The 12,052-nt window shown below is 37.9% G+C and overlaps 3 protein-coding genes across 8 annotated transcripts in view; 1 reads left to right on the plus strand and 2 right to left on the minus strand.

Moving 5' to 3' along the window:
• Positions 1-2,489, minus strand: part of pdss1 (prenyl (decaprenyl) diphosphate synthase, subunit 1) — a 15,062-nt gene extending 12,573 nt beyond the window's left edge. For 2 of the 6 annotated variants that reach the window (XM_079407163.1, XM_079407162.1), the window contains exons 1-2: positions 2,308-2,483; positions 364-413 (exon numbers count right to left, since the gene is read on the minus strand). In XM_079407163.1, the coding sequence (XP_079263289.1) occupies positions 364-413; positions 2,308-2,418 (161 nt within the window). In that variant the 5' untranslated portion in view covers positions 2,419-2,483. Of the gene's footprint in view, positions 1-363; positions 414-789; positions 892-2,307 lie in introns of all 6 variants that reach the window. The other 4 variants (XM_079407165.1, XM_079407164.1, XM_079407166.1 and 1 more) reach the window with 4 other exon arrangements.
• LOC306863259 (protein adenylyltransferase SelO-like) lies at positions 2,473-5,540 on the plus strand (the record flags this gene model as incomplete). The annotated part of the gene is made up of 7 exons (XM_079406507.1): positions 2,473-2,499; positions 3,181-3,253; positions 3,358-3,441; positions 3,799-3,928; positions 4,809-4,852; positions 5,203-5,282; positions 5,418-5,540. The coding sequence occupies 7 exons, from the start codon at positions 2,473-2,475 to the stop codon at positions 5,538-5,540; spliced, it is 561 nt and encodes a 186-aa protein (XP_079262633.1).
• apbb1ip (amyloid beta (A4) precursor protein-binding, family B, member 1 interacting protein) overlaps positions 5,285-12,052 on the minus strand; it is a 24,566-nt gene continuing 17,798 nt past the window's right edge. The window contains exons 11-14 of the mRNA XM_079406479.1: positions 8,422-8,520; positions 6,966-7,089; positions 6,808-6,854; positions 5,285-6,506 (exon numbers count right to left, since the gene is read on the minus strand). Coding sequence (XP_079262605.1) covers positions 5,955-6,506; positions 6,808-6,854; positions 6,966-7,089; positions 8,422-8,520 — 822 coding nt within the window. The 3' untranslated portion in view covers positions 5,285-5,954. The remainder of the gene's footprint in view (positions 6,507-6,807; positions 6,855-6,965; positions 7,090-8,421; positions 8,521-12,052) is intronic.

Genomic DNA, 12,052 nt, shown 5'->3' on the forward strand with positions numbered 1-12,052 from the left:
CTTGCATGTAATTATGCATAATTTACAGTTATTATAACAGTACGTTCATGTAACGTGTAACAATGCCACCTTAAAATAAAGTGTTACATTAATTTCTTTCAAAACTAAAAAAGAAAACCTCTCACTAACCTCAGACTTTTAAACTAGTGTATAAAATTCAAATGTTTTGTAATTAATTTCAATAATTTTCACGTTAAAAACACCAAGCAGCTAATTTGGCCTGTTAGAAATACACTGTAGACATAACTGACATGTTGACCCTCGTAGTTATTTTGATATAGTCCTTGTGACCCTTGTCCTTATGCATAGTAATGAATGTATTAGTATTGTAATAATTAGTACACAAATGTGACATTGACATACCTTGTCATTGGTTTATTAAAATTATATACAGGGCCCTGCCGGAATAAAACCTGAAAAACATAAATACCAGATCACATAAAGCTAAAAGTAGAGTAGTACCCATCAAAACTAATACAAGCTGTCCCATCACATCTTAAGACATTGGCTGTGTTCGAAATGCCATACTATCATACTACTCTTACTATTTCTGCAGCATCCAGTATGTATGCTGCTCATAGTATGCACATTTGCTGTATGCATGAAATACCCGGATGACCTACTATATTTGCCAGAATCTGCTAAATATAACTCAAGTATCCTGAAATCAGTACAGAAGCTGTGTTCTGAATGGCATACTATCATACAACTCCTACTATACTGCAGTATGCTGTGTGAATACTGTGAATAGTATGTGAATTTTCTGTATGCATGGAATGCCCGGATTACCTGCTACATTTGATGTATGCATCTGAAGACGCTGCGTGGGGTACTGTTTCCCAGAATGCAACGCGCTCCATGTGACCTTTCATCTTCAAACGCGTGAGTGAACTGGAGGCGGGGAATAATAATTATAAATGTTACACTTGTATATGCACGTTTATACATATACATGTAACTATCGCTGTGCATTTAAAAACAATATCATTTGTCGTACTTTAATCTCTACGCCACTTTTCCGATCAAGTCAAATGACGTCACCTTTATCTCTATAGCGCTTTATACATTGTTTCAAAGATATTACATAATAATATTGCAGTAATATAATATATAAATAAATTATATATATAACTAGAATTAATATTTCAATTAAGCAAACAGAATTAAATTCCGATGCAAACAGCTCTAATAAGAAATGGAGTGTATTTACTCGAAGGACAAATAGACCAATTTGTTGTCAGAGGCTATTTACATTAACTCCGCCCACCAATGCCGCCTGTGATAAACAGCTCTGCAGAAGACACGTGTATTTCTGTAGAATCAGTGGCGGAGAGAGTAACAGATACGAGCTGCTGTTGATACGAGTTCGATTTCGGCTTTTGTCAAACTCGTGCAACTCCTTTTCCCATCACATACCAGACCAGAAAGGCATTTATTTTCAATAAAAAATTAAGTAAATATTTGAAAAGTGTAGATTAAACACCTCATTAATAATACAGTGTGCTTAGCTGTTTTTGTCCCAATAAAGTGGCGTTCATCAAATAAAATGTATGATAATTTACACTAAAATGTTGTTGTCTAATATGTTATTGCATACTGTTTTATAATGTACTACAGTATAAATATCTGCCACCTAACTACTATTTACACACCTGTTGCTAAAGAAAATGCTGCTATTTTATTGTAAACATAATTTATCATTATTTGCACTTAGTGTAACTGCCAAAAATATTGTTCAGTTGAAGCCAGCTCATTCAGTTCAGTCCATAGCCTATGTAGAGTTATTCAATTATGAAATGAGTTCGATTGGCCAATATTGTTTACTAGTATGAAGCCTTAATAACAAGCCTTTGTAAAAGAATAGCTAGCACATTTGTTTGTAAAGTAACAACCTTCACAGCTGTGCTGAATTAATGTTTGTGTTTGTCATGTGACAATTAAAGCATACTACTCTGAAATATTTTTTGCGTATTGTATACTGTTTCACACTATTCTTTAAAAAATAGTAGGCAGTATACACTGTGTACTGGGCAGTAAGCAGTATGCAGTAAGAAAGTATGCCATTTCGAACACAGCCATTGCCTTCCTGTCAAACATCATCAGCAGTGCAGTGGGAGTGTCTCAACTCTCTCATGAGCTCTTGACCTTTAACAGAGTTCAGACAAGACTCCTGTCGTTCCTTACAAAAACGACTCCATATGAATTACATGATATAAGAAATGTAACACTATTACACTCCTAATGTAAGCCTAGTGTAGTACTATAAGGCATTGGTTCACACTGGTGACCTTCATCTCTCTAACTTACCTGTGTCGCAGCGGTGGAGCTCTCTGTTCTTCTGCTGAGCCCGCAACACCAGTCCAGCAGTCCAGCCGCTCTAGAGCTGCTCCTCCAGCATCGGCTCCACGGCACCGCCATACTCACGCTACCCCAACCACGAGCAGCACACGCCCCGTTACCGAACACAACCGCATGAACCGGAAGAGACTGTCACCGGATGTGCTGCTGTCGGAGAAGAGGGGCGTTTTAGAAATAGAATAAATAGGGAGTTAGCACGTAAGGGTTATAAAACAGGCGTGGTGTAGTGGCCCATAACTTGTCTCTAATTGGTCAGATTCGTAAATTCTAAATAATAATTAGAAATCATTATTATTACTTTCAATTGTTTCAATTTCGATTATAAATCGTTACATGTTAATAAATAATATTATAAAATAAAAAAATGTGCAAGGGTTATAAAACAGGCGTGGTATAGTAGCCCAAAACCTGTCTCTAATTGGTCAGATTCGTAAATTCTAAATTATAAATCATTGTAAGTACTATTATTATTATTATCATCATCATCATCATCAATTATTTCAATTTCAATGATGAATAAGTACATGTTAAGTTATGTTATGTAAAATAAAAAATACGTTCATAAAATAACTAAATAGAAGCATACATGAACATTATATATATATATATATATATTAAATCAAATTATTACTTAATAGTTATTTTATGTCGTTTAATATAAATAGATACATGATAAAATAGATTAAATAAATTATTGCAACAATAACTAATTTGACCCTGACAAGTATGTGGTATGCATCTCAGTGTCTCTCTTATGTTTAGTCGTTATAAAAAGTTATTTTAGATTTCTGACCAGCTTGACTATATTTCACTGGGGTTCAGGTGTTTTTCTCTAGAGTGGTAAATGAAACCGCACATTTAATTGCTCACTGGATGTCAGTTGGATTTGCTCATGGTTAGTTGACTCTTCTTTACTAGTTTAATTATCACAGTCTGTTATATTATAGATTGAGCTGAATACCCAAAATGTTCAACCATATGATCTGCATCTTCATGCAGGAGTATGCAACACAGATAACTTCAGTCTGCTTTCTATCACTATTGACTATGGCCCATTTGGATTTATGGAATCATATGACTCAAGTAACTTTCTTTTTCCCATACTTCAAAATATTAGTGACCATTTTCCTGCACGTTTGTTGTATAACATGTGTGTATATATACGTATCATATATTATTGGTATCAGATCCCAATCCCCTGATTTCTGATCACCGCCACCTGTCAGCACTAATCAGCAGCACTATATCCCTCCACTCACTGTCTGGTCTCAAACATTATATGTTAACTAACCTGACCCACTTACCTTTTGTCTACCTACCAGTTGCTCCTGTGTTCCTATCCCCGTCATATCTGCTGACAATTATATTCTATTAAGTGAACATGAAACTGACCTACCAAAAAAAACATCATTGCTACAGCATTTCTTTTTTTCTGTATAGATTTTGTCCCCAACACATCTGATGATGAGGGCCGGTACAGTATAGGAGCTCAGGCTAATGTGGGCCTGTTGAATCTACAGAAACCTCTAGAAGCTCTGAAACCACTGCTGACCTCAGATCAGCTGTCACAGTAAGAGCTCTTGGTAACACTTTATTTTAAGGGTCTTAACTAGTTGCTTATTCGCATGCATATTACTAGAATATTAGCCATTTATTAGTAGTAATTAAGCACATATTAATACCTTATACTACACGACCTTATTCTACATCCTTAATCCTACCCAATACCTAAACTTAACAACTACCTAACTATTAATAAGAAGCAAATTAGGAATTTCCCTAATTTATTCCATAGTTCAATTAGGACATTTAAGTAGTTTTTTTTATAAACGTGCCTTAGAAAAAACATTACTGGTGTGCATATTGAGGCAAAATAAAGGCACTGATATATTTTAAGATCAGTCAGAGAGCAAGTTTCTTTCAGTTGAAACAGCTCAGATTTAGATTTTAGTCTGGGATTAGTTTGAAGACTTGTCTGTGAAACCGGGGGTTACAGTTATATTTTTAAATTCCATACAGTATTAAATGACCAAATCTGTCAAATAAAGTTCAGTGTCCTGTTATAATAACTGCAGTAAATACAAAAAGTAGAATTATGTGTATAATGTTGTAGAATTAATGGTGTGTGATGTGTTGTTTTGAGCTGATGGAGGACAATGGAGCAGATTTCACCATGACTTTCAGACAGCTGACTCTGTCCCAGCTTCAGACGGGATCCATTCCTCCGGTACATATGCACTCCATTCACACCCACAGCAGCTGCAATATCCATAATCATGATTTCAGTCCATTAACTGTGACTGCGTCTATCTTAACAGTCAACGTGGGCTCTGTCAGACCTCTCATCACATGAGTATTTCAGAGACTGGGTTCAACTGTATTTAAAGCGTCTGTCAAGCTAACATTGCTGCAATCTACACTCACATGCATTTTTTAATCATCTCTTAAAGGATGAAAAGTGACTCAGATGCAGCACGTCAGCACAGAATGCAAGGTATTTTTTGGTCTATGTTGTATATTGTTACGTTAAAGGATGCCATGGCAAACTACCATTCAAAGAGTCCATAAGATTTTTTATTTTTTTACATTTTTCTATTGATAGAAGTCTTATATGCTCACCAGGCTGCATTTGTTTGACAAAAAGTGAAAACTGTAATATAGTGAAATATTATTAGAATTTATTTTTCTGTTTCCTATTTTGATAGTTTAAAGTTGTATTGATTCCTGTGATGGCAAAGGTGGATTTGCAGCACCATTACTGTCAGCATCATTGCAATTATTGACGCTAAACTTTTGAATGGTAATGTTGTAATGTGTGCTGACTGCTTTGATTTTATTGTTCAGGAGTCAACCCACGGTATGTATTGAGGAACTGGATGGCTGAATCTGCTATCAGAAAAACAGAGAAAAATGATTTTTCAGAGGTATGACTACATGTGATGCACTTATGCTTTAATATGTTACTTTGAAACATAAAACATGTTATACATAAAATCTAATATCTTCAGGCAGACTATTATTTTTCATATGTGATAGAATTCCTTATGATGTATTTCTAGGTGGCGCTGTTGCAGAAGACTCTAACAGAGCCGTTTGAGGAGCAGGAGGAGGTTGAGAGTGCCGGATACTCTAGTAAACCTCCATCCTGGGCTCAGCAGCTGAGGGTCAGCTGTTCTTCCTAATCTGTTTAGTCAATGTAAGCATAATTTAAACATTCATTTGCATCAAAACATTCTGCAGTTCTACACAAGCATATTTAATAAAAATAATAAAAAAAATAAAACTTGGCATCATGCATCTTAATAAGAACTCAATAAGGCCTGCCAGAATCTGTTTAACAGTTAACTTTACAAGACCATATTTATTGACGTTTCATTAGCAATAATGATATAGCATATTTGTAAAACATACAGTATATAATCCAAATAGTTGCATAAGAACAAAGTATTTACATATTTAGTTTTGTGGAGTAATACAAACATTTCAAAAGGATCCAATGTGTCCTAATGTCACACCAAAAACCAGTTGGGGGTCAGTTCCTCAGACCAACTATAAAAACATGTCAAATAGCTCTGTCGTCTTATCTGTCTTCAAGCTCATTGTTGACCGCGCTTTTTCTGCATTGCTGTCATCAGTTCTGACATTAAGTCACCACCTGATGGCGCTGTTAGTTGAGGTGTAGTTCTCTTTGGTGGAGGTGGAGCCACTTTTCTGATGGAGTCGGTGGGTTTTTTGGCAGCAGGAGCTGGGGGTGGTGGTGGGGGTGGAGGTGGTGGCGGTGCTCCACCTGCAGATGCAAAGTTTTGGGGAGCAGGAGGAGGTGGTGGAAGAGAGGCAAGGGGGTCTGGAGGTGGTGGTGGGAGTGCTTCTCCTCCGTAAGAAGTCAAACTAGGTGGTGGTGGAGGCAGGAAGTCAGGGGGCAGCTCGGCATCTTCTGGAGGAGGTGGAGGAGGCAGGTCATCCATGGGTGGAGGTGGGAAGGAGGATTGTGGCATTTGAGGTGGAGGAGGAAACTTGTTGACTTTGGTTGTGCTGGAAGGAGCATGAGGAGCAGGGGGAGGAGGAGGAAACATGGGGTCAGGTGGTGGAGGAGGCAGGTTTTCCATTGAAGGCAGAGGTGGTGGAAAAGATGTTTGGTTGCCAGGACCCTTCCAAAACAAACCAAAAATAACATTTAGGAGAACTCCAAATAAATCATGACAATACAAGAAGATTAAAACAGCTCTCAAGGAACCAAATATAGCCTTGTGAAAAAGAAGTGTGCCTAATTATATTAAATGTGCACTTGAAGTGTATACTGCAGACTATATTTTCAAGTCTGCAGAAAATATAATATTAATAAAAAATAAAAGGTTACTTAAAAGTACGTAAAAAGTTATTTCATTTTCATGACTGTTTCATAACACGCTTAAGTACACTTGATAGAAAAATTGATAGATTGAGAGGTACCGTGGTCTCCACTGCAGTCTGAGGAGTGTGTCCATTTGCAGCTTTGGCTGAAAGATATATACAAACCTTTCTAAATGTCCTCAAAATCATTTTACATGTTAATATAGCAAGATCAATGATACATTTTATGATGATCTGTTGAGCTCCATTAGCTCTACCTTTAGGTGTAGGTGAGGGTGTCGATGCACTGGACGAGGCCTGGATAGTGCGGTTAGCCCATGTTGCAGAGCCTGCAGCTTTCCTCACAGCAGTCTTGTAGTTGTCATATAACTGCTTACCATACTATGAAAAAAATCATGACAAAACAAGACCGTTAATACTAGAAGAACTTAAAGGGATCTATCTTGTCACCTTCGCTCTTCTCCATCTTATTTGCTTCCTTTGGGCTCGATTCTGAGAAAGTTTGGAGTATCGTTCCTTTTTTATGCAGATGATAGTCAGAGCTACCTGCCGATAAAAAGAAATGACCCCTCTGCTTTACTTACTCAACTGTCCTGCCTTGACGAGGTCAAACTTTGGCTAACTCTCAATGACTCTAAGACTGAGATTATAATCTTTGGTCCATCTGATAAAACTGAGTTTAATAATTCTGTCCTGGGCAATTTGTCTGTTTTTAATTCAAACTGTGTACGTAATCTTGGTGTCCTCATTGATAGTCGGCTAACATGTATCATCTGTCATTGCCTCTAGTTTCTTTTAGCTTCGTTCACTTTCCAAAATATTTTTTTTTTTGCCTGAAAAATCTTGTGAGACCGTTATCCACGCTTTTATAACTTCGCGTTTGGATTACCGCAATTCTCTATTTTACGGTATCTCTAAATCTCAGGTTGCTCAACTTCAATTGGTTCAAAATGCTGCAGCTAAATTTCTCAAAAATGGTCGCAAATATGACCCCCCCCCCCCCCCCCCCCCCCCCCCCATTTTGCAAGCCCTCCATTGGCTCCCAGTCCACTTCAGGATTGATTTTAAAATTATTTTATTTGTGTCTACATAATGTTGCTCCAAAATACTTGTCTGATTTACTGTCCCTATAACCCCTCTAGAAGTTTAAGATCTAGCAACCTCAACTTAACTTGCTCGAGGCAGAAATGCAGGGGGGACCAAGCCTTTTCGGTGGTGGGCCCTCGATTGTGGAATAGTTTGCCTGTACAACTTAGAATGGCCCCCTCTTTATCAGTTTTTAAATCTCTCCTTAAAACTGATTTGTTTTCCTTAGCCTTCAACATGTGTTAATTTGTTGATTTTCATTTTTGTTTTAAATTGTGTGCCTATGTTATATCGAGCATGGATTTTTTTTATGGAAGTCAATGAGTACCAGCTACTGTTCAGTTACCAGCATTTTTCACAATATGTCCTTTTGTGTTCAGCAAAATAAAGAAACTCATACAAGTTTGGAACAACTTGAGGGTGAGTAAATGATTTCATTTTTGGGTGAACTATTCCTTTAATACGCAACAATAGAACCGAACACAACATAGCTAAAGTGTACAGTGTACATATTTGTATTGTAAATTAGAATTTCTAATGCCAATGCTTCATGTCTTCTTTGCATTAATCAGTATCTACTTTATAAATATTTACAAATGATTGCGCTGTGGCTTGGGTTCTGCTCACCTTTGCAATACGTATCCCAGTCACCCACAGAGTCATGGTCCACTCATCATCACAACACAGAAACTTGATGTATTGTGATTCTTTTTGAATCTGAGGATGCTGAAAAACAAATCGCAGTAACCATATCAACCACTGTATACTCTAATATAAACATCTGACAAGTCCAAGATACCTAATAACAATACATTTGGTTGTATTCCCTATTACATTCCACATAATTCCCTGATGATTTGTGGAACCACTTAGTATCTTCTTGCTCTAGTCTCATTGTACATTTTCCTGAAAATACACTTTGTTATTTGTGTTTTTCTCTTAGGGTTGGTAACAAATTATTCAAAAGTTAGTATTCAAAGTTAGTTCATGTTTTGATCACATTAGTCTTCCTCCAAACAGACAGTTGGTGATATTAACATTGTGTTGCTCACACATATTGCTGAACTGCAGTTGCATAGCAGAGACAGTAGATGGCACAATAAAATCACAATTTTGATTGCCAACACCCCTCTTTAATGCCATACATTAAGATAAGTCCTAAATAGTTATACAAGGGGTAGAGACAATGTTGTACTTGATGATGTTGAATTACTGCACAAGTTGTGCAAAAATGCATGTCCTTTTCTGTTGGAGCATAGGTTTTATCTTCATGTATTGCATTTTATCATGTGTTTGCATTTTATTTCCTGATTGGCTGACTAACTGAAAACACAGACAATCCTAACTTAGACATAGCCTGAAACACCCTTGGAAAGTATTAAAAATCAGTTTAAAGATTTGTCATGCTTCCTTAGCAAGGGTTTAGCATGTCAGTGGTTGGTTTGTTAGAATCATACAGTAAGGTATTTTTGTCTCCCGTCTCCTTTTTATTGAAAAGTGAAGCTATCATTATTTTGTCCAACAAGAATATTTTGCCAGTGATATTGTTTCCATGCCTCGTTTAAAATTAGTAGAACAATTAACCAATATTCACACTTTCACCACTTATACAGTGGGGGGAAAAAATATTTGAGCCCCTGCTGATTTTGTACGTTAGCCCACTGACAAAGAAATGATCAGTTTATAATTTTAATTGTAGGTTTATTTGAACAGTGAGAGACAGAATAACAATAAAAATATCCAGAAAAAATGCATTTCAAAAAAGTTATAAATTGATTTGCATTTTAATGAGTTAAATACGTATTTAACCCCTTTGCAAAACATGACTTAGCACTTGGTGGCAAAACCCTTCTTGGCAATCACAGCGGTCAGACGTTTCTTATAGTTGGCCACCAGGTTTGCACACATCTCAGGAGAGATTTCGAACCACTCATCTTTGCAGATCCTCTCCAAGTCATTAAGGTTTCAAGGCTGATGTTTTTCTATGGGATTAAGGTTTAGAGACTGGCTAAGCCACTCCAGGACTTTAATGTGCTGCTTCTTGAGCCACTCCTTTGTTGCCTTGACTGTGTGTTTTGGGTCATTGTCATGCTGGAATAGCCATCCACGACCCATTTTCAATGCCTTGGCCCTGACAGTACCTGGCCCTGTCCATCGTTTCTTTGATGCGGTGCAGTTGTCCTGTCCCCTAAGCAGAAAAAGACCCCCAAAACATAATGTTTCCACCTCAGTGTCTGACAGTGGGGATGGTGTTCTTGGGGTCATAGGCAGAATTCCTCCTCCTCCAAACGGCGAGTTGAGTTGATGGCAAAGAGCTGGATTTTGGTCTCATCTGACCACAACACTTTCAACCAGTTCTCCTCTGAATCATTGGCAAACTTCAGACGGGCCTGTACATGTGTTTTCTTGAGCAGGGGGACCTTGCGGGTGCTGCAGGATTTCAGTCCTTCACCATGTAGTGTGTTACCAATTGTTTTCTTGGTGACTATGGTCCCAGCTGCCTTGAGATAATTGACAAGATCCTCCTGTGTAGTTCTGGGCTGATTCCTCACCGTTCCCATGATCATTGAAACTCTGCGAGGTGAGATCTTGCATGGAGCCCCAGACCGAGGGAGATTAACAGTTATTTTGTGTTTCTTCCATTTGCGAATAATCGCACCAACTGCTGTCACCTTCTCACCAAGCTGCTTGGCGATGATCTTGTAGCCCATTCCAGCCTTGTGCAGGTCTACAATCTTGTCCCTGACATCCTTGGACAGCTCTTTGGTCTTGGCCATGGTGGAGAGTTTGGAATCTGATTGATTGATTGCTTCTGTGGACAGTTTGTCTTTTATACAGGTAACAAGCTGAGACTCCCTTTAAGAGAGTGCTCCTAATCTCAGATCCTTACCTGTATAAAAGACACCTGGGAGCCAGAAATCTCGCTGACTGATAGGGGATCAAATATTATTTGACTCATTAAAATGCAAATTAATTTATAACTTTTTTGAAATGCGTTTTTCTGGATTTTTTTGTTGTTATTCTGTCTCTCACTGTTCAAATAAACCTATCGTTAAAATTATAGGCTGTGTACAAAATCAGCAGGGGATCAAATAATATTTCCCACCACTGTACATATTCTTAGGAGATGTCCAGAAAATATAACAGTGTACACTGAAGAAAATTAAGTTTGAGGTATTTTAAATTGTGTGCAAAGACTTTAATTACAGACAGGCTCTGAAAACTGCATGGTCTGAACACACAAACAAAAAAAAAGGTTTTGAACTTTCACTACTTGTGGTAGGCTACTAGATGTCAGGAATCCGGTCTATGAACTTCCGTTCACTCACCACCAGAGGTCACCCGGCTCACCACATGGACTCTCACTCTACACATACTGTTACACTATAACCTGGACTACGCTTTCCATCATCCATTGCACCGATTACACACACACACACACACACACAGCTGAAAGAACTGATTACACACACACACACACACACACACAGAGAATACAATCAGACACGCTTTATAAGCCTTGGACTTCCTCTTTCAGATCGCAGAGTATTGTTCTGCGTTCTTCATTCTCCAAGTGTTAGCTGCTTTACCGAGCCATTCCGTGTTTCTGTTTAGACTCGAGTGTTGTTTTGCATTTATCACTCACCAAGTGATACGGAGCCTAGTTTCTAGTTCTAGTTAAGTCTAGTCATTTCTGTGTTGCATTGTTTCCTGATTCCTGCCTGCATATCTTGGATTAACCCTTGTCTCGCCGCTTGGACTCTGTTTGTACGTCGTCTGGACTATTGCTCATGTTTCTGGTTTACCCTGTTGTCAAGCCCTCTGGATTTTGTTCGCCAATCGATGACCTACGCCAGCCCTAGGAATACTCTTTGTCTTGCCTTATACTTATCTGTTTGCTGTTGCTTGACCCTGCCTGTGTAGACCATGTCTATAAATAAAGCTTTGCGTATGGATCCACACGTCTCACGTCTCGTTAGCCCTGTTACACTAGACCATAGACTTACATAATAACATTTCCATTTGGAAAGGCTTGAGAACCATGCTGGGTGAACCAAATATAGATAAGGTAGTGGTGAGTGCCACAGGGCTCGCTTTTAGGCCCTCTGTAATTCTCATTATATGTGCTTCCACTAGGCAGTTTCTTTAGGAAACATGGCATTATTATTATTGGTATGTTGAAGACACTCAGGTTTGTATTTTCGAATAGATTTTTAGAATGTATATCTGATTTTTAGAATGTATATCTGATTTTTAG

Source organism: Barbus barbus (assembly GCF_936440315.1).
Source record: "Barbus barbus genome assembly, chromosome: 44".
NCBI lineage: Eukaryota > Metazoa > Chordata > Actinopteri > Cypriniformes > Cyprinidae > Barbus > Barbus barbus.